We start from the raw sequence: 26074 nt of genomic DNA, 5'->3' as shown, positions 1-26074 counted from the left end.
TATGTTCTGATAGCTCTCGGTTGTGCCGAACTGCAATTGTGCAATGAAGCTATAAGATTCTAAGAGTTTCGACTGATTGGCGTTCTTTATTTGGCAGAACTGGCAGCTTCAAGCCGCTTCTGATCATCTTAGGACTGTCGAACCTGATCACGTACCTCCAAAACCACATGCAAGATCTCGGCCCGGGACTTCTCTACTACGCTGCACTTGGGAAGTAATACCGGATATCTATCTTTTTATCCAAATTACGGTGTGTAAGGCACAGATTTCTGGCATCGTAACACGTCATGACGAAAGCTGGATTCTATTTTATAGAAAAGGGGCGGGTGTCCTAACAAACAGAATTTACAAACTTCACCCACGCATAGCAGGATGTCTACTAGCGAACTCCGGGGGTAATTCTTCTTATGGTTAGCTATTTCCATTCAAAGCGAGCACAGTACAGGCAACGAATAAACTGGTTTGTTTTACGAAGAAAATTTTCTTACCATCTCTATGCCGGTGCGCGCACAGCGCCTGGGTGAGAATTTGGACAATTGGCACACAAATGCTGTTTACGTAAGTGGCGGAAAAATGCTTTTACGTCTGTCCCCTGCACTCGTGCTTCTCGCTGTCACGAGTGACAGCAAGGATCGCGGGCGTACATAGTTCGTGATGTGCCTCAAGAGTACAGTGTAGGAAAGGCCATGTACCATTGGCCGAGCTGTAATGAAGGCCTGGTGCAGTTCGGCAGCATTGAGAGTTTTGTACTGCTGCTATTAAGAGTACAGGACCCGGCGGCCGATCATGGTTTGGGCTTGTAGCACCTATAGTCGATAGAAACACGGTTTTACTACAGAAATGCACGACGACACTCCTTCTAATGAGAATTATTTCATCCTGCTTCTCACAGGAACTCCGCCGCTGGCGTCGTTTATTACATGCCGTACACCCATATCCCCAGTTACTGTATAGGAATCATTGCTGGCTACTACTACACGAAGCAGCCTTCACGAAAACTTTCCAGGGTAAGTAAGATTGCTAGTGAGCCTCTCGTTTAATGCTTACGAGCCCGTGAATCCCACACAAACGTCAGCTGTGCCTCTCTGCCTCAGAATGAACGGAAACATTTTCAACGTGTCACAGCAACGCTGTCAGGGACTGTGCAACAGATTTAAAAGGGCAGTATACAATCGACCACTGAATCCCCCCTCTCCCCCCACTCTTTGTTACCCCCTTTACACATGTTTCCGCCTGACTGGCTCCTGTACATTGAACTCTTAAAGGCAGTTAGAAATTTTAACCCCAATTAGAAGTTTTAACCTTCTACGCCAGTTACAGGTTGGCTAGCGGTTCTTGTGTACGTAATGTATGAAAATTTTGTTGGCAGTAGAAGAAATGCGGTGACGACGTAGCTGTCTAATGCAGTGGCCAGTGAAGCTGATCTGTACTCGCCGCCGCGGGTACGAAACCCACTCGCGGTCATAGAGTATTTCGCCATAAAGTGTTTTACATAGTTGGCCATAAATCATGCTGGCAGGCTGCCACCTGCCCACCTTGAACAACCAACCAGGCGCTGGATGCTGGTACAGTGAAACACTAAGAAGCACTGGATAAAGGGTCGCTGGCCATTTGCTTTGAGCACCCCAATCTGAAAATTAGGTTTTCTCATGCCTAACTAGTGCGTCCTGATGGCGTAAAAATCATTCATATTTTCCCCCTGGGCAGCGGAAGGTGATGCTCCTGTGGACGGCAGCGCTCGTCAGCATCGGCATCTCGCTGTTTGGCACCATCTTGTGGACGGGACACGAGCTGCCATCCAGGACCGCCACGGCCCTCTACGCTGCCACGACACGCTCCCTCTTCAGTTCGGGCCTCGCCTGGGTCATATACGCCTGCCTCACGGACAGAGCGGGTAAGCGACGCCTCAGTGGTTGTTGCGAAAACAAGTGCACACAGACCGCAATAGAGTTTCCCACGCGACATTTATCAAGAATCCAGGTACGAAAAGGGTACATCCATATGCCAGCAGATATTGAAAAATTCTAGGTGCAAATAAACCTCTAAATTGCTTCTTTGATCTTTGGGAGATAGACGTTCGCGCAATGTTGTTCACTCGTAAAGTAGTGCTAGAAGTTGGAAGAAAAATGGTAACACGGTTCGTATCTTAAAGTTCACCGACCGCGCGATCTGCTGTAATCAAGCATACATACTACGTCTGTTCGCGTTTCAGTGCCACTTTGTGCGCCAACTATTACGTCCACATACGGATTTACGGTTTACATGGTTGTAGCGTCCCAAAACAACTCAGGTTATGAGGGTTGCCGTAGTGAAGAGCTCCGGATAATTTCGACCAGGTGGGGTTCTTTGACGTGCATTGATATCGTACATGAGAAGGGCCTCTAGAACAAAAACAGGACACAAACATACGCGGATATAAGTGCATATTTGCAAACCTGCCCGCTCGGCCTGCCGGACAACCACGATGCGTTAATACACTACTTCGTTCAGGTCTGTTCTATAAAGTGCGCGAGAAGTGTTTGACGTCTGTTTTCAGAGACCAGCAGGCTTGCGCATGCTTTTCTCCATGCCTGCCCTCTCCTCTTGATGCGCAGGATTCCTGACCAGTGTGCTGGCGTGGCCCGGGTGGGCACCAATGAGCAGGCTCTCATTCTGCATTTACATAATTCATGACTTCATACTCTACTACCAGTGGATTAACTTTCCTGGCAGAGTTAACGGCGGCTATTACTTTATGGTAAGCGTGTGTATTTTAATTTTTTTTTTTTTACTAGGCATGCATTATTGTACAGTCGTGGGGCATATGAGAGGGAACACAGTTTGAACATCATTTTATTGAAAGCTCCATCGCTACATGTGAAAAGCATGGTTTTTTTGTTTTATAATTAGTTTTCTCCTTGGCGCTTAATATACGACTGTCATTATCAAATTTAGTGGAGAAATAGCCAGAAAATTCACCGTTTTGTTCAAAAAGTTGTTCCCACTCATACTACTCATGACTGTATAATGTATTCTGCGCCAGTCTGAAAGCGAACAAAGGGACAGCGCGAGCATCGGTTCTAAACAACGTCGGGATATCGGATGTTCAAGCTCTGTAGGATAAAAAAAAAAAAAAACTGCAGCCAGGTCCTCGGCTCACAACCTGTAAGATCTCTCGTTCTTTCTGTGAAGCTTAATGAACCGTAACAACATCGCTTGCGTGCACTCAGTCTTTTACCAGAGCCCCAGTTTCCAGTATTTTACCTGGGCCCGAAGGTTGGGCACACCGATCATTTGTGAAAAACCATTAGCTATCCCGGTGCTGACGACTGACTCGCCAGAATTGTGCATGCACCTGCAAGCAGTTTGTTTACGGGCAACATCGAAGAAAAAAAATTCAAGCTGGTGCTTGGCTATTCAAGATAAGGTTCGAGGAGATGCGTACATGTTAGACTGAAATCATGCTGGTTAGTTGGTTTATAGCGTTTAACGTCCCAAAGCGACTGAGGATAGAGAGGCGCCGTAGCGGAGAGCTGCGTATAACTTCGACCACCTGGGGTTCTTTAACGTGCAATGAGATCGCACAGTACAAGGGCCTCTAGTTGCTAGCGTCGGTACGCGTAGCGCGTTTTGGTTCAGTAGTCTCTGCTTTTTTTTTTTTTTTTTTTTACGGAATATGTTATTTCTGTCAAGTTGGGGCAGATGCGAATCTTTACTGGTGTAAGCAATAACATCAAACCTGCTCGAACCGGTCTACAGCTGCATGTTCTCATAGCGCATCTCATGCGCTTGGGCGAAAAGATGAGAATCTACACCGCCCGTGCACAAAGAACTGTACGTATACTGCACCTCTCGTAGCAAAATAACTGCAAAAAAAAGGCGGAAATACTGCGAAGCTTTCCTCTACCTTGCGCTGTTAGTTGCGAGGGGAAAGGGAGCTCGGAGCCCAATGTACACTAGTGCATTTTGCAGTACAAATGCGTCAGTAACGGAAATCCGAACGAATAGTGTAGCCCAAGCTACGAACAGTTTTCTTTACCTCTTGTGTGCCGATAAAATGGTGCGACATTCCTGGTAAGATGTGTTCGCCCGCATTTGTTCAACATGCACCTATCACATCTCTTATACCGACTGAAAGGCCACGGACCCCTGACCAGACCTTGTTACCAAAGTAAACATCGCAAAGACTTAAAGCTGCCTTCATATATAGGCGGTTTTTAGGCACGTCATGAGCGCTGCTTTGACTGTCCATTGGCCGCTAATGAGCCGCACTAGTAAGCTCGATTAAGTTCTATGCAATGAAAACCCGGAAAAGGGAGAATTCCCATTGACCAAGTCCTTGAGCCTACATGTCATGATCACCCCTTACAGCACTGACGCACGGAGCCTAAAATCAAGGAACTCACGCTACTCGAGCGCAGCTACAGCGCCCTGCCCACGAAAACAGCAAGGCCGCTGCACAGCCGCTGGGGAGAGATGAGAGCACTCCAATTTATCCCGCCAACGAGCAATCCCGGAGACGCTTACCCGCACTCTAGAGAGGGAGCTTACGGCAGGCTGCGGGCACTTGTAACCACGGCAGCGGCGGCGGCAGTTGCGGGCTTTAATAAAGCCCGTCCCCACGGCAACGTTATGGGCGTTCCGCAACGCTGACGACGCGAAAGCCACGTGCGTCGGGTTTACGACGCGAAAAGACCAAATTCGACGCCGAGGAAAGAAAGAGAGCTACTGGGGAGTACACTAAGAGGCGGACGGTCTTGCGAGATGCGCAGGCGGCTCGACGGACAAAAAAAAATGGCAACGTTATTTTCCAGATGACCGTGGTGGCCGGAAATTGCGCCGCCTCATTTGTGGCGGCCTTCGCGCTGCACGCCGTGTTCGAGAGGCCCATCGCCCTGATGGCCTCCCTGCTCGAGGAGCGCTGCTTCCCGGCGAGACACCGGCGCGCATCGTCCGACGGGCTCGCCGTGGGAGAGGCTGGAGCCGCGGCCAAGAGATTCGTCGTCAGGGGACGCGGCGAGCGCACCAAGCGCCTCTGAAGAAGGAGGCGCGACTCGACTCCGCCGGGAATGGGTGTACGTGGTCATGTTAAAGCCCACCGCTTATCAGAACGCCGGAAGCTCAAAGCGCGGCTTTACCCTGGACTTTCTCTCCCCAACCTTCCCCAAGGTTTGAGTGGACGAACGTGCTTGGCGCTGCGCGTGACGTCACGTGATCATGTGCTGTGGCGAGGTTCCACTTTCCTTTGTTGTAGAGGGACATTTAGACGCCTTCCTGTGTCGCTCAACTGTGCTGCGGGCTGGGTCTCAGTGAAAGCCAATTCTGACGGGCAATACTTAACGTTTATTTCCACATTTTTTTGGCACCAGTGTAATTCCTTCTCCCACATAGCTCTCTTAAAGTCCGCAGTACCCAGAATCACAGACAGCGCAACAATACTCTTAAGAGTTATTTCAGTACGGCCAAATAGAACTCAAGAGTAGAAAAATTTAAGATCAGCCGCGATGTCCGACGTTAATTCCAAATCAAAATAGTGCAAAAAGCGATTCATCATGCCAGGCCTAAAGATGCTGGTAATGTTCAGGACGTTTGACTTAAAGATGGGAGACTTTTGTGTGGCTGGAGGGTCATATTTTAGACAAATGAACAGCGCAACGAACCGTGAACAGAAGCGAAGTCAGGCACCACGCCTGCGACTGACTTCTTTCCTGAACAGATTCGCTGAGAAACTGCTAAGCAGCTAGATGGAACGCAGTGTAAGGGTTCAGGTTAGTTGGTCTGTTATCTCTTGTCTGAGAAAACAGCGCAGGGAAAGAGGCAAGAACTTATAACGACGACGCACGCAGTACAGCAGTGACACTGTAGTGACTGACAAGCACAGCAAGTAGCACTCACAGCGGTGATACTCCCAGAGGCGCTACAGCATGCGAGCGTGCGCGCGCGCGCATGTGCGTGTGTGTGCGTGTGTGTGTGTGTGCGCGTGTGTGCGTATGTGTGCGTGTGCGAGTGCGTGTGTGTGTGCGCGAGTGCGTGTGTGTGCGTGTGTGCGTGCGTGTGTGTATGTGTGCGTGTGTGTGTGTGTGTGTGCGTGTGTGTGTGTGTGTGTGCGAGTGCGTGTGCGTGTGCGTGTGTGCGTGTGCGAGTGCGTGTGTGTGTGCGTGCATGTGCGAGTGCGTGTGTGTGTGTGTGTGTGTGTGTGCGTGTGCGAGTGCGAGTGCGTGTGTGTCTGTGTGTGTGTGTGTGCGTGTGTGTGCATGTGTGTGTGCGTGTGTGTGTGCGTGTGTGTGTGCGTGTGCGAGTGCGAGTGCGTGTGTGTGTGTGCGCGCGCGCGCACGTGTGTATGTGCGTGTGCGGGCGTGTGTGCTCTTCAATCCCTTGTTTATTCACTGCGCTCCTCTCTTAGGCAATGCGTGGAACGAAGACATATTTAGCGTTTCTAAAGGTCAGCTTCTTCGTCAGCTGCGGCCACTTCGCGTTGGACGGTACATCTGTTTTTATAATTTTGTTTTCAGACGGAACGTAGGAATTAAAACACTATTTGATAATAAAAATTCTTTGCAGGATGCCGACTTGTGTTCAAGAGTACTCATTCGTAATCATAATAGCAATTGTCGGCCAGTAGTTACAATGTAGTCAGTGCACTTCTTCTACTAGCGTCTTTTAACTACAAAGCCGACGGCTTATTTTTTTTAATCACCTCAAGCTTTCCGTGCTTTATTTTCGCCTTAACGCATACGTGTTCGTATGTACACGGTAAACTACTGTAATGCCGCACGAATTTCCATTTTTGTCCTGTTCGATATTTTCCTACAAAAAAAAAATTAAACTGGTAAGCGCTATAAAAAGCGTCTTATTTTTGTTTACCGCGCTACAGCCGAATAGACAAAATTAGTTGATGAAGTTTCGTGAAGTGCTGAATCTTGCGACAAGGTGGCAGGTGACAATTAGCATTAATGCGCATCCAGTGCATGTTTCACAAAAAAAAAAAGACTCAAGATTTGCCACCATCAATTTATCTCCATTAAAATCGCAGCACGTGGTCGTCTGCGTTTGAAGCCCATAAATCTCAGTTGAAATGAAAAGCGCTTAAAATACCAACACGGCGACGCCGAAATCGTTTGTTTTTAAGCAAGAAAAACGGCGCGAAATTTCGGTGCCCATCAACGACCCAACAGCGTCGCGTTCGAACCTAAGAATGCAGTGATCGTCAACCGACATCTGCGTCCACCGGGTCGCATTTTATGATATTTGTGACCTGTGTATGATCCACCATAATGACTCGGCAGCTGGCTCTGACGAGCTTGTAGCTATAACATATAAAAATTAAGAAAATGGAGGTCGTTTCGTCACCGCCATTACATTCTGATCATTTCGTCTAATCACCGTACCCATAGAGCGCGCAACCGAGTAGCTCGACGACTGCTTGACCTCTGCGGTAAAAGCAGAAATACCGACTAATCACGCTACGAAAATAAGAGCACTATTGCGTCACGTCCGTTCCGCAGCAGGACATACGCCTAATAGAGTCCTGATGGAGACTCTTCAGTTCGGCGCCTTCGGAGATATGAAAAACATTTCTCAATTTCTAATCGACAGGATTGTGTAAAACTAGATGAAAAAAACCTCTTGCGGCAACGTCCTCGAAAATGTAAGTTTTTTTTTTTTTTTCAATCTTGAAAAAGGCATTTCGAAATGCATATGTACGAGAGACTTTACGGTTGCACTTTCGCGCATGTTTCTGCAGCTTCAGAAATGGCTGAAGGGTGGTGAGTCGTGAGCATCTCCTAACAGCAGTAATTTGTGGTCGTTTGCAAACACTGTCCGCCAAAGGTACGCCTTTTCACAGTGGCTTCTAACATCAAGGTAAGGACTACTTCGCGTTCCTTTTTCAAGCAACGTTCATTGAGATATCAGAGTCGGTTTGGTACGTTAAACCCCATAAACCAACCAACCATCATTGAGATACACTAGCTGTGGAAGGAAGGAAAAGCTTTATTGTTCTCTAGTGCTTGTTCTTTCCGCGGTTTTGGGGCATCTTCAGAGATGTTCTCTCCCTGGTTGTATCCCCAGGAGCCTTCTCTGTCGAAGTCGTCCGCCTCTAATCAGTGGTCGGTGGCCCTCAGTCCAGGGCTCCGCTGGCCACTGCCGCCCGTTGAGCTCGCTGTACCAGACCTTGTTGGCCTTCACAGCGGTCGCTGGACAGCAGAGTCTCCCACTGCTCCGCGCTTGAGTTTTGTAATTTGGGGATTATGTCTATGTTTTGAAAGGCCCATGTGATGCGATAGAGAGTGGGTTTTTTGTCGCACTAGGGACATTTGCCCACGTATATTCTAGAGTGCATTTTGTTTAGTATGCGTAGGTTTGGGTAAGAGCCTGTCTGTAATTGTCTCAAAGTGACAGCTTCCTCTCTGTAGAGAGCTTTGTGGGGCGGGGGATATCGCATTCTTCTGCCTCTATAGTTTTCTAGTATGGCTGAGTATTCCCTGGGTGTTGGCGCGAGTTCCGCGGTCTCGTCGGATGCTGAGAAAGTGGCATATCCTCGAGCTATCCTGTCGGCCTCATGGTTCTCTGCCACCCCTGTGTGCCCCAGTACCCACACAATTTTGTGTGTGGTCTTGCCGCTTTCTTCTTCGTGGTTTTTAATTCTGCTGTGAAAATATGTTTTCTTAGGTGTATGGCAGAAGCTGGAACCCCCAAGGAGGCGGCGATTTTCCTTATTCATCATAACTTTTCACGTGCGAATAATTAATCTAAAACATTAATAAACACAAGCCATGCAAGAGAGAACGAGTGCTGCATGGTAGCCAGGCTTCCGCCGAATCGAAAAATCAGTCACGTACTCTCTCTCTCTCTTTCCCTCGCGCTCGCGCACGCACGCACGCACGCACGCACGCACAAAAAACTATGATAGTCAACTGAACACACTAACCTCTGACGCCGTGAACAGGCTAGCATAGATTTATTTAGCTATGTATTTATTTTACTCTCAGGACATTCGTATTACAGAAAATAGGGGCCCGAAACATGAACTGAAGCACTGAAAAGACAACTTAAATAATGCAAAAGTTAAATAACATTAATAATCCGCAATGTCAACAATATCAATGCCAACATAACAATAAAATTTGAAAAATTAAACGGTACACAATGGGAGCAGGTTTACACGACAAAGCAACAAGGACGCCAAAGATAGTAAAATTAATCTCATGAGACGCTAGGCTTTAGCCGTCAATATCAAACGTCACTTTCATAGATGGCCGTGAAACTTTCATATAGTCTTGCGTTCAGAGAGTCATGGCTGGTCCCATTTGAACCGAATCACTCATATCTGATGCACGAAGGGAACGTATTGCACATGCATATGCACAAATTGGTAGTGGAAACAAAGAAAAAAATGTGCCAACACAAATACTACTCTGTAACTCTAACATGCACAGCCAACAATTCTACTTCACCACGAGCCCGAGTTTAAAGGCGCTCCCACCAAGCCTATTTTCCGTGAGTCTCTGCTGCCGTCTTCTCAGATGATCCGCAACTGTTCTAATTGTGCTCCGGAATATACGTCGCATACCCACGAAAGGAACCACCCACGTAGCGAAAAAGTTCCACATTTGCTCAAAGCAAGCTACAGCATCAACTATACTATAAAGCTATAAAGGCTGTGGCCGAATCAGCGCAACGAAACAAGCTCTGTCTCCTCCACTGAGATATTTGCTGTCTTTCGCGGCGCTTTCGGGCATACGCCCCTCGCTCATACGCTCCTCGGCGATCCCTTGAAACGCCGAGTACTCAAAGGGTGTGACTTTTGCAATCCGCGTGAACGCCCGTTAAAAGGCGATCGCCTTCTAAGCGAAAACTTTGCTTCTGCAGCGCATTAAATGAGCACTGGTGCAGCGAATAAAACAAAAACATGGCGATGAATGACTGTTTGCACTCATCGATTGCTTGTTGCCTTCCGAAAGTGACTGAACTTCATAGAGGCCGCCTCGACGCCTCAACGATTTGCCTAAAAGCTTTCTAGCGCGTGCTACAGCCAACATCGCGAAGCAAGACTTCCTCAGCATTTTTCCAGCGTGTAAACAATTCGCTCATTTGCATGTCAAGCTCATCAATCGTGCTCCTCTCTGATCGCGAGGATGGAAAAGCAAAAAGGAAAAGAAAAATGAGAAACGAAGGGTAAGAAGGCATTAGCATCTCTCGTTGCACGCGTTCTGGAGGCTATTTGCATACTGGCCCGATGGTGTCGTTTCGTCGTCCGCGTCGTACAGGAAATGCCCCCCTGAAGCGAGCGTGCACTCGCTCCACAGGCAACCACTGCATCTTTCAAGGGCGCGTCATACCATGCTTGCCAACTCCGCCGCGTCCAAACATTGATCCCTGGGATGCACATTAGTCGTTTGAAAACCCAAACGAAGGCAAGCCAGTGTGTCTCAGAAAAGTAGTGCACTTCACTCCACTTCGAGCCTAATACGTTCGGTCTTCGCTACGTTTGATGCAGAATGTTTCTACATTGGTTGCGAGGGCAGTGCTTCTGGACTGTGCCGTCAGGTGGCCTGGCCTATTGTATTGCACAGACTTACTGCATACAGTACCTCTAGTATTCTAAGGCCCTTTCTTTCATATACGCAAATGTAGTTATTTTATTGTCACAAAGTAGCCATAAGTAAATAAAAAAGATTAGGGAATTCACGGAGAAGAAGGAGAGAGTACTTCAGAGAGGCAGAGAAGAAAATTATCATAAATGACCTGGGAACAAATACGTTTGAAGTAACTATTGCCATGACCGTCGCCGCCCCGATATAGAAAGAAGCTTCTAATTATCTATGTGACTATCTAGAACTATTAAAACAAACGAGGCCTATTGTGTTAAAATCGATTAACTTTACTCTGCTCAGTTCCAGGCATAGTTCTCTTCGGCTGGTTACCCTTCCTAAAAAAATGCACAGTGCGTAATCTTGATGCTAACTGTATCACCTTATTGTCAGGAGGACAAAATATCAGACATTCGTGATCATTCGTTTATCAATATGGTGTCAAGTTTTCTTATTTAAGACCCGTAGAATGCGTCAAAATGGTACCCTTAATATTGCGTTCCCGCACCACACAACATCAACATCCATGATAGTTCTTTTGGAAATATGTACAAACACTGCACATAAGGAATAAAAACTTGACGCTTGCTCAAACGCGCCAGGGATGAATCGGCCAGTAACTGACACTGGAAGCAGATGGAGATGCTTATGAAAATATGCATATAAAAAGCCATTTTATGGCTCTTTCTGGGCATATTGTTATTTTTCCGGCAGGAAAAGCGCCTTTATTGCGGAGAAAAATACCATTTAAAAATTTTCCCCGCTATTTTATTTAAACTCGTGACGTCTAAGCCAAAAAAGATTTCGCGATCATCGTTTTGAAGTGAACGACAGTGTAGCCTAGCATTTGGGACGTGCGCCATATGGTGATGGCGACATTTGCATTTTTTTATCTTTCTTATCGTATAAAAGCTCCGTTTTAGGTGCAAATAGCGCCTTTATCATTGGAACGCGGTAATCTATAGATGCAGGTCAACCTCAATTTGGCCTCAGTGACCCTTTAATAGTATGCTCACCCTTTAAATGGGGAAGTTTGGGCCAGCACGAAAGCTGACGAAGACGTCGGCGCCCTATTCAAACTTCCTCCCATCATTTACGTCCTCTTTTCTCGGTTGCCATGCAACACAATGTTTGCCGAAGAACACAGCGTTTAAATGAAAGAGTTTGGAACACCACAGAAATCATTTTGATCAGCAAGATTGTAAACAACGTTAGTCACTATGATATATTTATGGTTTTATAGTTTTGCGGGGTTTAACGTTCCAAAGCGACTCAGGCTATGAGGGCTGCCATGGTGGAGAGCTCCGAATAATTTCCGGAGCCCTCCGTGTAGTGTGTGTAATTTTCGTTTACTGTGCGACGTCTCTAGAATTTCACCTCCATCGAAATTCGACCGCCGCAGTGGGAATCGAACCCGTGTCTTTTGGGTCAGCAGCCGAGCACCATATCCACTGAGCCGCAGCGGGAGCACAATGGTATGTGCTGACCACGTAGAATTATTGCATGGATTACTGCTTTACTATATCGTGTTGCTGCTTGCAATGCAAAGAATTCCTTTTAAGTTTTGCTACGCGACAGTGTTGAATTTCCGGTATTCAAAACAGAAATCTATCGCACATTTATAAATTTGAAAAACACCAATGCCAGCGATATTGACGGCTTTCAAATAAAGGCAGTGAAATACGTTATCGATATTATTGCGCCGCATCTAGTATACATATTCAATCTGGCTCTTACATCTGGATGTTTCCCGGACAGGATGAAAATCGCTAAAGTTTCAGTTCTTTTTAAGGGGGGCGATAAAAACGATGTTAACAACTATAGACCCGTCTCAGTGCTTCCTGTATTTTCTAAGGGTTTAGAGAAGATTATTCTTTTGCGCATGAACAGCTTTTTCGTTAAACATAACATGCTTTCAGATGCTCAACATGGCTTTCGGAAAGGCAGGTCAACGGAAACAGCACTATTAACTCAGAAGGAATTAATAATCTCTAATATTGATGAAGGCAGACTTACCCTCGGAATTTTCATTGACTACAGCAAAGCATTTGATCGCCTAAACCACGAAATATTACTAGACAAACTGTTCAGTTATGGTGTCCGAGGAGTTGGTTTCGCTTTACTTAAATCCTTTCTTTTGAATCGTCAGCAGCGCGTCTCTATCGCTGAAAGTGACTCATCACACAGATTACTAACTTCCGGCGTGCCACAAGGAAGTATTTTAGGGCCGTTTCTTTTCAACATCTATGTAAGCGATATCGTGCAAAAGGAAAGCAATGCAATATACGTGCTCTACGCAGATGACACGAGCATCTTTTTCACCGGTAAAAATGTAGACGAACTATTAATAGAAGCCAAAAAAGAGCTTGCAATAATTTGGGATTGGTCAAGTAAGAACTGTTTAAAAATAAATGGCAATAAATCTAAGGCCATATTATTCATGGCTAGAGGGAAGCAAGCACAGATAGAAGAAAGGTTGTTCCTTGGGGGTGCACCCATAGAAATTGTTAAGAAACATAAAATTCTTGGCGTGACCTTTGCTGCTGACATGTCGTGGAATCATCACATTCAATCACTATCAAGGACACTATCTACGTCAGTCGGAGCACTAGCACGGTGCCGTCATTTTCTTCCAGATAGAGCAAAACTTCAAATTTATCATGCACTGTTTTCCTCTCACATATATTACTGTACACTGGTTTGGGCCACAACCACACAAACAAATATTCAAACACTGCTCCTTCTTCAAAAGAAAGCACTTCGTTGCATTGCAAATGTGTCCTATTTACATTCATCTGCACCATTGTTCACACGGTATAACATAATAAGCGTCGAAAAAATTTACGAGTTCCGTCTACTGTACTCACACTTATTTTCCGATGAAAAGTTTAAGAGCCTCATAAAATTCCTTTCGCATTTGCAGAAACAGAAAAGTGATTGTCGCACCCGTGGATCTCAGACATGGCTGATACCACGCAGACGTACAAATTATATGCTACAGTCGCTCACGCACAACTTGCCGTGCTTGCTTAACAAATTACTGTCAGCAAATTTTGACTTAAGCGCATGTAATAGAAAACAGACACGTGAAATTTTTTTCTCATCCCAGTTTTTGTGCAGCTAATCGTATTCAATGTATTTTCATTGCCTTTATGTTTTTCGTACTGTATACTTTCTTGTGCTGTGTTTTGATGTGTTTGGAATGTGTTTCGATGAGTCAATTTATGTGAAAGTGTTCAGATTTTGTGTTGGCTATATGCTGCTGACTTGTACGGGCATCAGGCACCCTCAAGCTGCCAATGGCAGCTTTTTTGCCTCATGACCCCCAACGAGTCGTTGGAAATAAAGTTTTGAATTGAATTTGAATTGAATCATATACAGAAGCGCCAACCCAACACAGAACTCTTAGATGATAAATCGGATAAATAACTAAAATACGGAAGTTCATCTTTTTTTAGTTGGTGACGTTCGCTCTTCCATAGCAGCGTTTTCGGGTCGACGCACACGGAGAGCCTGAATTCTTGGATGCCTCAGCGCCGGCGAGGACCGCATTATTGAACATTTTAAAATTGATATGGCCATTGCTAACGACCGGCTAAACACCAGTAGCAACAATGAGGCACCTAACCAAAAGTCAAGTTTCAGTTAACTAGTTTACTAATTAACAGGTCTCGCCGTATTCTGGCGTCCACCACCCCTGACACCAATCTCCAGAAGAACCCATCTTTCAAGGGCAGTAACTTCATGGTTAGATATTAAAGTCTCCGCTGAAACACCCGGCATATACAACGCGCATCCTTTGGGAATCCGATTATTATCTTGCTTGCTTAGCGCGGCTGTGGTTACGATGCTGCCAAGGACATCACAGTTAATCACCACGTGGAGACAATCATTGGAAGCGCATACGAGCTTGCTTGTGTGCGACAACAGTTTCGTGACATTTCGACAACAGTGACATTGGTTCGGGAGAACGCATTATCAGGTCATAATGAAGTCCTAACTGAATGCCGCAGATTACTGAGCGTATTGCGAGATTTCACCCAGTCTCTCGCTTCAGGCAAAATCGACATACGTTGCGAGACCCGAAACAGCCGCTCTTGGGAGCGGGCCAGTTCACCGTTCAACACATACAACGCAATGCCAGGAGACAAATTACGCAACAGTGCCCGCGTGATCGCCGATGGCAACCCGCAAGCAATCGCGCTGTAAGGGGTATATTTATACTGCTCTTGTATAGGTACCTCCAAGCACGTGCGGCGTGCTGTACCTTAATATAGCATCGATTTGCGTTCATAGCGGTTGAGCAACTTGTCACACACGACGAAATAGAACGCAGCTAAAAGAGATTAGACCAGCGCAGGTCATCAGATTGCGAATAAACCGCTGGCTAGCTTGAAACGCGCCAGAAGACGTTAACCAGACTCGCCGAAGCGGCGTCCTCTTTGCGACGTTGACGTATGTCTGCGGGAAAAAACCGTATTTCTCCGAATACATCCCTTCATTAGGTTCTCTTGAGTGTTTCAGTGCCTGAGCTTGGGCAGCAGCATGAACAATGGACCGGTTATAGAACGTCTTGCAACCTGAGACACTCACCCTATCGTTCCGGCTCGCGGGCAGCACCTGCGAAGGCAGAGAAAGGACAAAGAAAAGAGGTAAGAAATCGATGAACGCAGCCGACGAATCGATGGTTGCATCACATGCTAAAAGGTCATGCACAGCAGGCCTCATTCTGCAGCTATTCAGTTCAAGCGTTCTGCGTAAACACCATTCATTTCGTGTCAGAACCTGGAACGCCAGAAGGAAAAGAGCCTATTTTTTTCCCTAACGCCCAAATAACGTCTACCCTTATGAGAGAATCGTTGGCTTCCCTCATACATTTGATGAATGTGGAAGTCTGTTGCGTATGAAGCTAAGCAATTTCGTGTTTTATGAACCTATACGCCCCGTTTCGTTTTCTCGTGTAGTCATATTTGCAGGAGAAAAGCAGATCGTACGGTACAAAGTTCGTTTTCACTGCTTCTCATTACAAACAACAGCCGCCGCGGTGGCTCAGTGGCTATGGTGCTCGGCTGCTGGCCCGAAAGACGCGGTTTCGATCCCGGCCGCGGCGGCTGAATTTCTTTGGAGGAGAAATTCGAGGCCCGTGTACTGTGCGATGTCAGTGCACGTTAAAGAACCCCAGGTGGTCGAAATTCCCGGAGCCCTCCACTACGGCGTCTCTCATAGCCTTAGTCGCTTTGGGACGTTAAACCCCATAAACCAAACCATCATTACAAACAGCCAAACCGATCGTTGTACCGTACGGTCGGCCTTTCTCCTGGGTGGTTTTATTGCAACTTAAGTTATAATAAAACCGATAACCGACTGCCATTTCGATGGAGATGTGCTTGTATTGCGATGTAGGAATAAATGTTAATGAGGTAAGAAACAGATGTTAACTTTTCAAGCCGAGAATTCTCGATGCAGTTTCTGATGGCCAAAAAATAACAGGAAATTGCTCTAAGAAGGGCTTTCTGCTGCACGATTTGGCAAACGACGATACCATAGCGATTATTCAGCATTCAGCAGTAAGCAAAAAATATGGCGGCTGCAACTATGCAAACGACCTTGTCGCCATTCTCATCTTTGAGCAACAGGAAAGAACGACCCAGCGCAGTTGCTCAGGATATGGCGTTACTGCTGAATTCGCGAGTCTGCGAATTAGATTCCGGGCACGGCAGAGCTGCGTTCCCAACGACGCAAAATACTAAACGTAGTCATCAAAAAAAAAAAAAAGATTTCAGGATGTGGGTTCGAAAAAAGAATTAACAAAAATTATTTGTGGCAGCGCAAAGAAGGCATATAAAAAAACACTGAAGCACAGGGCACATGGTTGCTCCATCCTCTGGAAAAGTACGAGGTGATTCACTAGCGAGGCAACGCAGAAATACGGTTTGGTTTGGTTTATGGGGTTTAACGTCCCAAAGCGACTCAGGCTATGAGAGACGCCGTAGTGGAGGGCTCCGGAAATTTCGACCACCTGGGGTTCTTCAACGTGCACTGACATCGCACAGCACACGGGCTTCTAGAATTCCTCCTCCAAAGAAATTCAACCGCCGCGGCCGGGATCGAACCCGCGTCTTTCGGGTCAGCAGCCGAGCACCATAACCACTCAGCCACCGCGGCGGCACCAACGCAGAAATACATCTTATATATATGTATATATATATGAAATGAATATCCCGACTGAAAACCGCGGCATACGCATGAATCTAGGCATTGTCATTTATTCGTTTGTACTATTTATAAAACGGCCCTGAACAAAAGCAGCCGACGTATGTTTATTGCTAGTCCAGCGACTCTTTTAAAGCCGGCTTATTTGTTCGGCAATACATAGCAGCAACAATTAGCGAACAGTTCGCTTGCTAGTATCGCGTTATGTAAACTAGCCATCTCAAACCAAAGACAAGAAGAAACGTGACGAACGGAGCATTTGGCGAGCCCTCAGCAACTCTAAGCTATTTTAGTCTTGGTGTTCCCTCGACCGTTCGCCCGTCAATTCTGTTTATAACTTTTTTATGATATTCTTCGCTTTCAGAGTGCTTAAATATGCTGGAAGGGGAGGAAGCTTCCAGTGATGCGCCATCGATCGTTCATCTTCTTTGTTTCAAAGCGTATGAAGCACTTTTGCATCGACAACGGTGTAACAGAACGAGGCTTCATGAGCTCATCCTTTGCCTGTTCCATAGCAGGCTATCCATAGCGCGTTATTTGCGCTGACTGTCAGGGAGCCCCAGTCTCCGAGCACAGGCAACGTCACAAAACCCGACGAGGCCAGACATATTGCCTCATCATCTGTATACACAGCCTGTCTCACAACAACCACAAAGAAGCGTAACTTTGCAGAAGGCGGAGCTAACTTCGCCTGATCAGGAGCCGAATGTTTAAACGTGTTCGTATGCACAAAAATGGTTGGCCTTTGCCGGGATACCAGTGAAGGCAGTCGACGATGTTATAGGCAGTGGCGAATCGGGAAGAACGTCCACAAGTGCCAGCTATGTCGAGACATTTCATGAATTGTACTTTATTTAGTTGTTTGTTTTAAATATCTATGAGGCCTCGTGGTAGAGCACCCGCCTCGGCTTCGGGAGGTGGTGGGTTTGACTCTCGCCGCCGGCCGGGTACCTACCGGTTGTCTAAAAATGAATACAAGCTATGCCTCAGCCTGGTACTCGGCTTCCTAGGGTTGCATTGCTTGGGAAAGGAGCCTGCGCATTCAAATCCCGTCACTGTGGGCAAAGCATCACAGGGACAAAGCGTGAGACATGCAGAGGAGTCATTTCTTCGTTTGCGTTTGTGTGTAAGCATTCAAGGAAGAAAAAGAAAACCGAAAAATGCACAAATAAAAACAACACAAGAACGAAACAGACACATGCAATGTAAACGTGATGCAGGACATTCAACAACAGGTTTAGGATAGAAGAACACACACAAACGGTCCGGATGCGCAAAGAAGAGTTTTGCGAGAGCATCTTTGAAGCCTGCACAGATTCTTGCATGATTACAGTGGAGCGTGGCACGTGGTTTGGCCCTCTGATAGTTTTTGGTAGGAATGTGTAGACGAAACAGCTTAGCGCGACCAAATGGAGCGTGAACTACACGCATCCCTTTTTCAGTGACACCCTAGTGAAATAAATTTGCTCTACTGCAGTTTAATTGTTTAAACTCTGATCCTCAGTTCAAGCAGCGCCACAAGCCTTCGCTGTCGCTATTTTGCTCACACCCTATATGGAGCGTCGAATGGTTCGTCGCGAAGGGATCAAGCACGTTCAAGGCGCGCTCAAGTTTTACGCCACTATAACGTGGGTGTTGAAAAACAAAAAAAAAAAAGAAATAGGTACAGGCGAGTAAAAATAATCAGCCCAAGCGATAGATCACCAGGGTAGTGGAATGGCAGCGTAGCGCAGCGGTTCATGAACAAGAGAATAACGACAGTGTCAGGCTATTCTAGTTCCTCGGTTATGGCGATGGTTTAGAAGAAAGTCATCACTTACAATGAATATTATTTTTTTATTTTTCCCGCTGCTCTTGTCGTCAGTCACTTGAATTAACTTTTTCTAATCGCCACTGTAATTTACCGGCTGGCACCACGAAACAATCTTTTCCATCGCTTCTATTTGTTTTACATACTGCTTCATTCACTGGGCGATCGAAGCGCTACTGAGGGTGTGGCGTTGCTTGAGAAAGAGACAAGGGGCGAAAAAATAAGGTATATATAGAACTAGAATAGAATTCGAACAGAATTATCATATTGTTTCTGTCCGGTGTTATTTGTTTTCAATTTTGGTGCCTGATAACTCTTTGTTTGGAACGAGAACCCCGATTCCTTTTACATAAAAGAAACGTGCAGTGTCAATTCACGACTGAAACTTTTTCCGACATGACCTACGAGGCAGTCCATCCCGGAGGATACTTAGTTCTGTAGCAACAACATCTGCGCTCAGATTCGGAGAGACTTAGGTGCCCTTTCCAACAGGTACATATCAGTTGCCAGCATTCTGAGGTTTCTTTCTTGGTGACGTTAACGGACCAAAACAAAAAACAAAAAAAGACCAAAAGTTGATACTGCCGCACATACCACAGAACCTTCTAGAAGCGCAAACGCGAACAGGAAGAAAATGATTGCGAATACTGTGAGAGCCTTCCATCTTAAAGGCGATGGCAAAACAAGGCATATGTTCATCCTTCATGACAAAAAAAAAAAAAAAAAGAAACATGAAGGATGTTTTCAGAGCGCGCTGAAACGACCTCATTTTCCTAATTTCCTGGGAGGCTCATTTTCTAAGCTCACGACTCATTGCCCCCCAACACTCTGCAGAAACGGTGCTTAAGGCAAAAGTCCAAGGCAGCAGTATTGCAAAGCAATAACAAAGAAACGACGCTGTTCTGAAGGATTCCACAGGCCCCCGCATCCGACCAGCTCTTGCCATGTAAAAACTTAAAGCGTAATCCATAACGACGCTCTCCAGAGCTCCATAGTCGCTTATCTCGAAAGGTGCCTTGGCTGCTACCCCGAAGTTAATTTCCTGAGCGTCGCACTCACCTCCTTAGATTTCCACCTAATAGCCATCATGATGAGAACACACGCCAGAAACTGGTTGCACGCCCATTTGTGGACGAAGCACTAGCTGTGTGCTCTCGAAAGCAACGTCCTTTATTAGATCAGCAATGAGAAGAGAAAATGTTAAGCTTTCGAGAACAGCTTCTTTTTTTGAACTTTAATGCATTTACAAAAAGTAATAGAAGTGTGCAGTGCGTACTTGCTTTGCTACGAACAAATCAGCAGTTGTCTGATGATTTAAACTTTTTTCCCACTGTGAGCCGAATTGAGCACGCGCATTTCCTGTCGTTCACATACAACGGAAGAGTAATCGTCACCCAAGACCAGAAATATAATAGTGTCTGATCTTGCGCGAGAAAGAGATGAATCGCGAATGCGAAACGGATGCAAAGAACTTAATTTTTTTTTTTATACCGCACCGCTAACGCGATCTCTCAGTTGTCACGAGCGGATACGATATGAAAGTTGATGTGCACACACTTAAGAAAGACCTGATAAGTGTGGCAAAAAAATCCCAGACTTATTGACAGAGAAGTTCATTTCACTAGCTGACGACTCATAGGTTTGCTTTGGTTTGGTTTGGTTTTATGGGGTTTAACGTCTCAAAGCGACTCAAGCTATAAGGGTCGCCTTTGTGAAGGGCTCCGGATAATTTCGACCACCTGAGGTTCTTAAACGTACACTGATATCGCACAGTACACCGGCCTTTAGCATTTCGCCTCCATCGAAGTGCGACAGCCACGGGCGGAATAGAATCTGCGTCTTTCGGGGTATATTCTTTCAAAGAAAGTCACACAACTCACGTGTTTTACTGGAACAAGTATGAAAGCGAAACTTCGAGGCGAATGTGGAGGTTTAAAATATGGCTAAAAAAGTGGTTTCAAGAACAAAAGCGAGTTAATGATATCCTAGCTTGAAGCAAGGGGGCGAAATGGACGGCTGCGTGACACGCCATGGGCGCCACAAATGATGGGCGAATTCTAAATGATGGTTGCATTCTAAAACGCCGGAGGCGGCAGACGGCATTACTAGACGTCACAAGCGCTTGCAGCATGACGTCAAAAGCCATAACCGCCAGTGACAAGAGGGCAAGAAAGTGAACCGGAAAAAAGACTATAGTTAAGAAATTACGCCACAGATTAAGAATTCTCACTTGGAAACCAATGAACTGGGAAGATATGGATTACGATCCTGATCATGAAAACACTATACGTAAATGACGATACCGCGGCAGCCACTCCGACAAGTGAGGACGCGGACGTCTGCCTCCCCCGCAGAAAATACCTTGTCGGGGTCTTCCTCCTTGTCATCCTCCCTATTATCATCATCATTGTCCTCGTCGCTTTCTTCTTCTCCCCCACCACCCTCGTAGCCGTCATGATCATCATCATAATAATCCACAGCAAGACAAATAAATGCCTGCCCCTCATAAATTATCGTTGTAAAAACAAGAGAATAGTATACTGCCGGAGGTGTTTTTTTTTTTTTTGTATGCAAGTCATGTACCGTTCGGTCCAGCTGTGTGCTTTGTCCAACCGTTAGCTCAAAATACCAAACGCCATACAATGCGCACACGAAGAACCGACACCAGTCGAGCAAGCGGCATCCGGCAGCCAACAACGCCGTTCGGCTCCCGAGAAAGGAGGCGAGCGTTGAGGCCCGCCCTTCGGAGCGAATCAGCCACGCTTCTTGGCCACCATTCATTCAGCGAGGCGGGGGAAGAACGGCGATCTTCCTCCGCTCGTCGTCCCGCGGAAACGACTGCTTTCACCCTCGCGAATAAACAGTCGATTAACGCCACCCAAGGAGAGAAAGAACAGCGGCGGAAAAACAAAAGGGAATTGCCGAACGTACAAAAACAAAGCGCCATTCTGTTTTCATTCCCCTTTTTCATTCCTTCACGAAGCGGAACGTTTTCAGAAACCGTAAAAAGCGGTCCGCGCAGTCGTACGAAGCGGCAGCGGGGGCGACGCGTTGTTTCGATAACGATTCATTCGTCTTCATTCGCAGCGGCGATCGCATCAGTGTGTTCGCTACGCCGAACGATCGCAGCTCTCCGTTCTCGGACCCTTCCCTCGCACTGGGATTGACTCTTATGTCGCGAGTCGCTGTTCGCTATTGTGTCGTTTATGGCGTCATCGGCCGCCTGCCATTCGTATGTGTCTGCCGGCATAAACGCAGAAACATAAAGAAAAGCAAAGAAATAGGAAGACAGGAGTATTGAGACACTCCTCCAAACCGACGAGAACAAAAAAACCTGCTGCATTGGAGTCAGCTGACACCGCGACATACGCGACATGCAGTCGCTGGTCACCAAGTGAGAAGAGAGTCTAGCACCGTAGGTGACGCTGCCAACGACCAGGAAAGCGGACGAGTTGGAAGCAATGTTCAATGTCCTAACTGACACTTTGCCGAACGAACTCGCCTCCACCCGTAAATCACCAGCCACAGCGTATGCACGTAGAATTGATTCTTTATTCTCGTGTTCCGAACAACCTGGTAGGCCAATAGGGGGCCCGAGTGAGCGGACGCATTTATTATCGGCTCCGCCGATTTCTGGTTCCTGTGCCCAGCTAAGTCCTTTCTAGGACCCACCAAGGCCCTCAACGGATCGTGGAAGGTACACGGACCCTAATCCCTACCATCTTTTGGATGTGCCCAATGACCTCAGTGAACTACCCGGTGAAAATGTAACCTGCCTCAGGACTCCTTGTTGTCATCGCTGCAGGAAAATCCACCTGGTTATAAACAAGAGTAGCCCGTAGTGGCTCATAGACTATATTTAATGTGCTTGCTGGTACCTTTCCTTCGCCTCAGGATTAAGACAGTCAGAGCTGCTAACTTACTATCGGCTGGCAGCAACGACTAAATGTGAGTTTGCAGTACAGTAACGAGAGTGAGAAAATGATTAGTCTTCCCCAAAACATGCTCGCGGGTGAAAATCAAAGGACCAAACGCTATTACATTGCCCATTTGAGAAGCGCTTCCTCATTTAAGTATGATAGCCCCCGGTCGCTCTAGATCCGCACGTTAATTATAATCAAGACCAAAACTAAGCAGCAAGACTCAGTAAGAAACAGTTATATGTGCTGAGACAACACCCTGTGTGTCCCAGAAGCAAGCTCTTTGCACGACTTTCAGAGCGCTAAGTTGGAGACCTTGTGTTTCTCGAACCTTCGGTTTTCATTTCCGATTTCTTCAGACAAGAACTTGTGCACAAGTCGCCGCTTCGCTCTGAGAACTTCCAGACGAAAGATTACGTCGACGACGTGCCTAAGTGAAAAGTAACGCATACCCATTATCAAAGTAACTGTCTACTTACGACAAGATATTACCGGCGCCACTGAGCAGCCAAGCTTGTCCGTTATCATCAATTTTCATCTCTTCATAATGAAGAAGTCCAAACAGACCAGTCTTTTATCACAATCTACGCGTGACACGCGCCTTCTCCTCTAAAGGCGGAATAAGCCGCTCCAAACACGGCAAGAAACTGACGGTGACTTAAAAAGAATGACTTAAAGAAAAAGTGAAAAGAAAAGGTGCGGACGGCGAGTTAACCACATGGCGCGATGAAAACCTTACTTTGGTAGAGGTGTCAGGACTCGCTGTTCAGAATGCACGCCCATGTGCACCCGGAAACGCGTGCGTCTGTTTATGACAGGGTACGAATAGGCGACGCATAACGACAGCTCCAGGAGGCGCAACATGCTCTCTTCCATTCGAGCCCCGTTTCGACCCGGTGATGGCGCGTTGCTGCAGCGCATGCGAATGTTGTCCGCGTAGCGCGCGAGCACAGGATTTAAGACCGCAGCTTCTAGAATTATATAAAAAAAAAAAGAGAACAGAAAACGCGTCCGGCAGCACCTCTCCTCTCACTCGAATTCTCAACAAATTATGTGAGGCGACCTTGTTACGCCGGGAACACCTTCAATCGGACTAGATTGGTAAATTTTTAATATGGTTAAACAAAAATCAAGCGAAGAACTCGTGTTTTGTCATTCCATCTAAGCCTTCTATCGAAGTTTATTGGATCGAGATTTTCTAAGATTTTTTTTTTCTTCTTCTTTTAAAAGAGAAGAATATGAATGAAGAAGCCGTGCTTCGTAATTTCTTCCGAGGCTCTCATCTGTGCTCCATCTTAACATGAAACGGGAAGCTACAAATATTTCACATCCCACGCTCCCAGGGAAAAAATACAGGGAACAGTCCGGTAGGGCGATTCCCAAAATCGCCTTTCCAGGAAAAAAAACGAAAAACATAAGAAAAGACGATCCTTCATCAAACATGCAGAGCTGCCCTTTGCTCACGAATAAATGATACCCGTTCTCCAACTGAATAAAGCACACGCTAAAATATTCCCCACTTCGCTACGGTTTCATGTGTTTCTCATTCCATGGAGGGATGTTTAATGGCACCAGAGGTTCCCGGATATTTATTATGTCGCGCGTTCGTCGTTTCCACGACTGATAAATTTTTAACCCTTACTCTTTTTCTCGCTTTTGGAGGAAGCGACAATCCGTCGTCGCACCACTTCTTCCTTTGTCGTCGTCCAATATCAGACAGGCTTACGTGTTCTTTTTTTCTTTTTCGTCCAGAGAAACCGAGTGGAGATAACAGATAATCACCAGAAATGACTTTTTACGACGAAGTGTTCGTTGGAGGGACCTTTCTAGTTCGTTTTAGCGAAAAAAGAATTCTGTTGTCGCAAGATAACATAAGAAATTCAAAGACGCAATGCTGTCCCAGCTGACGTCAGGTCAGGGCGACAAGGAGCAGTAGGAACACCAGTCGGCACGTCCCAGAAAGATACATGGGAAATTTGTAGCCACTAATGACGCTAACTCGCCTCTAGCTCCATTTCATTCCGGTATGCCGCAAGGCTCAGTGATCGGTCTTTTATTATTCCTAATTGATATTAATGACCTGCTTACCCACGTTTCTTCAAAAATTTGTCTGACTGCACAGTATATTGTAAGAAAAAAATGACGATCTAGCATTGCTAAGCACGAAATATTGTGCGAAAGCAGTTTCTTGCAGATGGACACGACCGACACGTACCTGAAAGCGCGATTGAGGCGTCCATTGACCCAGGGGGCCAGTTATGCGCGTCTTCGGCTTTTCAATCGTCAGTGCCAATTTACCCAGTGTACGCCAACGGCCTATCCTCCAGTGCCGTGTTTCTGCCACAACGTTGTCTATGCCAACGCATGCAGCGCACATCTCTGTCAGGCGTGTTCAGCTGCGGCGATAGCCCGCAGTGCTCTCACGCAGTGGCCAGAGAAGCAGATCTGTTCGCACCGCTGCGGGTTCGAATCCCAGTCGTGGATATTTATTTGATTTATTTACTTCGCTTAGCACAAACCCACAAACATTGCAAGATCTTGCTCGGTGTTTACCCATAGGATTGTACAAAACTTTTATTCGTCCATAGCTTCAATACGGATCATCATTTTGGGATCCCGGGCATGTCACCCTCACGCACACTCTTGAAGCTATACAAAATCGCTCAGCCCGATTCATCCTAAACAACTATCTAAGGACCGCCAGTGTTACTGACACGAAAGCGTTCCTACAGCTCTTATGGTTGTCCACCCGCAGAAAAATGTCTCGCCTGTGTCTTTTTCATAAAATATTTTATTACAAATTATACTTATGTCCATTTTGGGTCCAACTGCCACCGTACGTTTCATCTCGCCGTAACCACCGCCAAAAAGTAAACACACCACACCGCAACTCATTCAACTATTCATATTCATTACTCCCCCATACCAGCAATGATTAGAATAACTTACCTGTATCACTCACTAACATAACTAGCACTGACAACTTTAAAAATGGTGTTGACAGCTTTATTTCATAAGTTATTTCAACCACTGACATCTTATGTGTAATTACTGTGTTCGTCCCTCATAACCTGAGTCGCTTTGAGACGATAAAGCCCCATAAACCCAATTACTGTGTTCGTTGTGCATTGCATTTTTGTATTCATATTTCTACTTGCGTCGCTATGTAACATTTCTGTGACCATTATTATTTGTATACATTATCTTTCGTGTTTGCCTTTTCAGCTTTGCTTCAAATGCGTTCATTATCTGCGTTCTGTATTTCGTTATAATTTGCCTTTTTGCTTTGTACTATTTTGCTTTTTGTCCCTCACTTCTAAATGTGCATGTACCCTGAGGGCAAAACGAATAAATAAATAAATAAATAAATAAATAAATAAATAAATAAATAAATAAATAAATAAATAAATAAATAAATAAATAAATAAATAAATAAATAAATAAATAAATAAATAAATAAATAAATACACACGCGCACGCAACACACACATACGTAACTCCCACTGCACAGAAGAAAGACTTCATGGCTAATAAAAAACGGTTGTCAGCTGCCGCGCTGT

General features: G+C 46.0%; 2 protein-coding genes across 6 annotated transcripts in view; one reads left to right on the top strand and one right to left on the bottom strand.

The window, feature by feature from the left end:
• Positions 1 to 6542, top strand: part of LOC149340175 (nose resistant to fluoxetine protein 6-like) — a 38992-nt gene extending 32450 nt beyond the window's left edge. Inside the window, exons 12-16 of the mRNA XM_089548935.1 lie at positions 98 to 214; positions 893 to 1007; positions 1708 to 1894; positions 2595 to 2737; positions 4794 to 6542. Of these exons, the coding sequence (XP_089405061.1) occupies positions 98 to 214; positions 893 to 1007; positions 1708 to 1894; positions 2595 to 2737; positions 4794 to 5018 (787 nt within the window). The 3' untranslated portion in view covers positions 5019 to 6542. The remainder of the gene's footprint in view (positions 1 to 97; positions 215 to 892; positions 1008 to 1707; positions 1895 to 2594; positions 2738 to 4793) is intronic.
• The window catches only part of Dgk (diacyl glycerol kinase 1), a 453430-nt gene that overhangs the window by 181189 nt on the left and 246167 nt on the right, over positions 1 to 26074 (bottom strand). For all 5 annotated transcript variants that reach the window (XM_089548936.1, XM_089548938.1, XM_089548940.1 and 2 more), the window contains exon 4: positions 15165 to 15191. The gene's annotated coding sequence lies outside the window, so the exon portion shown is untranslated. The remainder of the gene's footprint in view (positions 1 to 15164; positions 15192 to 26074) is intronic.

Source organism: Amblyomma mixtum, chromosome 6 (assembly GCF_055824585.1).
Source record: "Amblyomma mixtum isolate Tamu chromosome 6, ASM5582458v1, whole genome shotgun sequence".
Taxonomy (NCBI): Eukaryota; Metazoa; Arthropoda; class Arachnida; order Ixodida; family Ixodidae; genus Amblyomma; species Amblyomma mixtum.
This window is presented reverse-complemented; position numbering and strand designations above follow the sequence as displayed.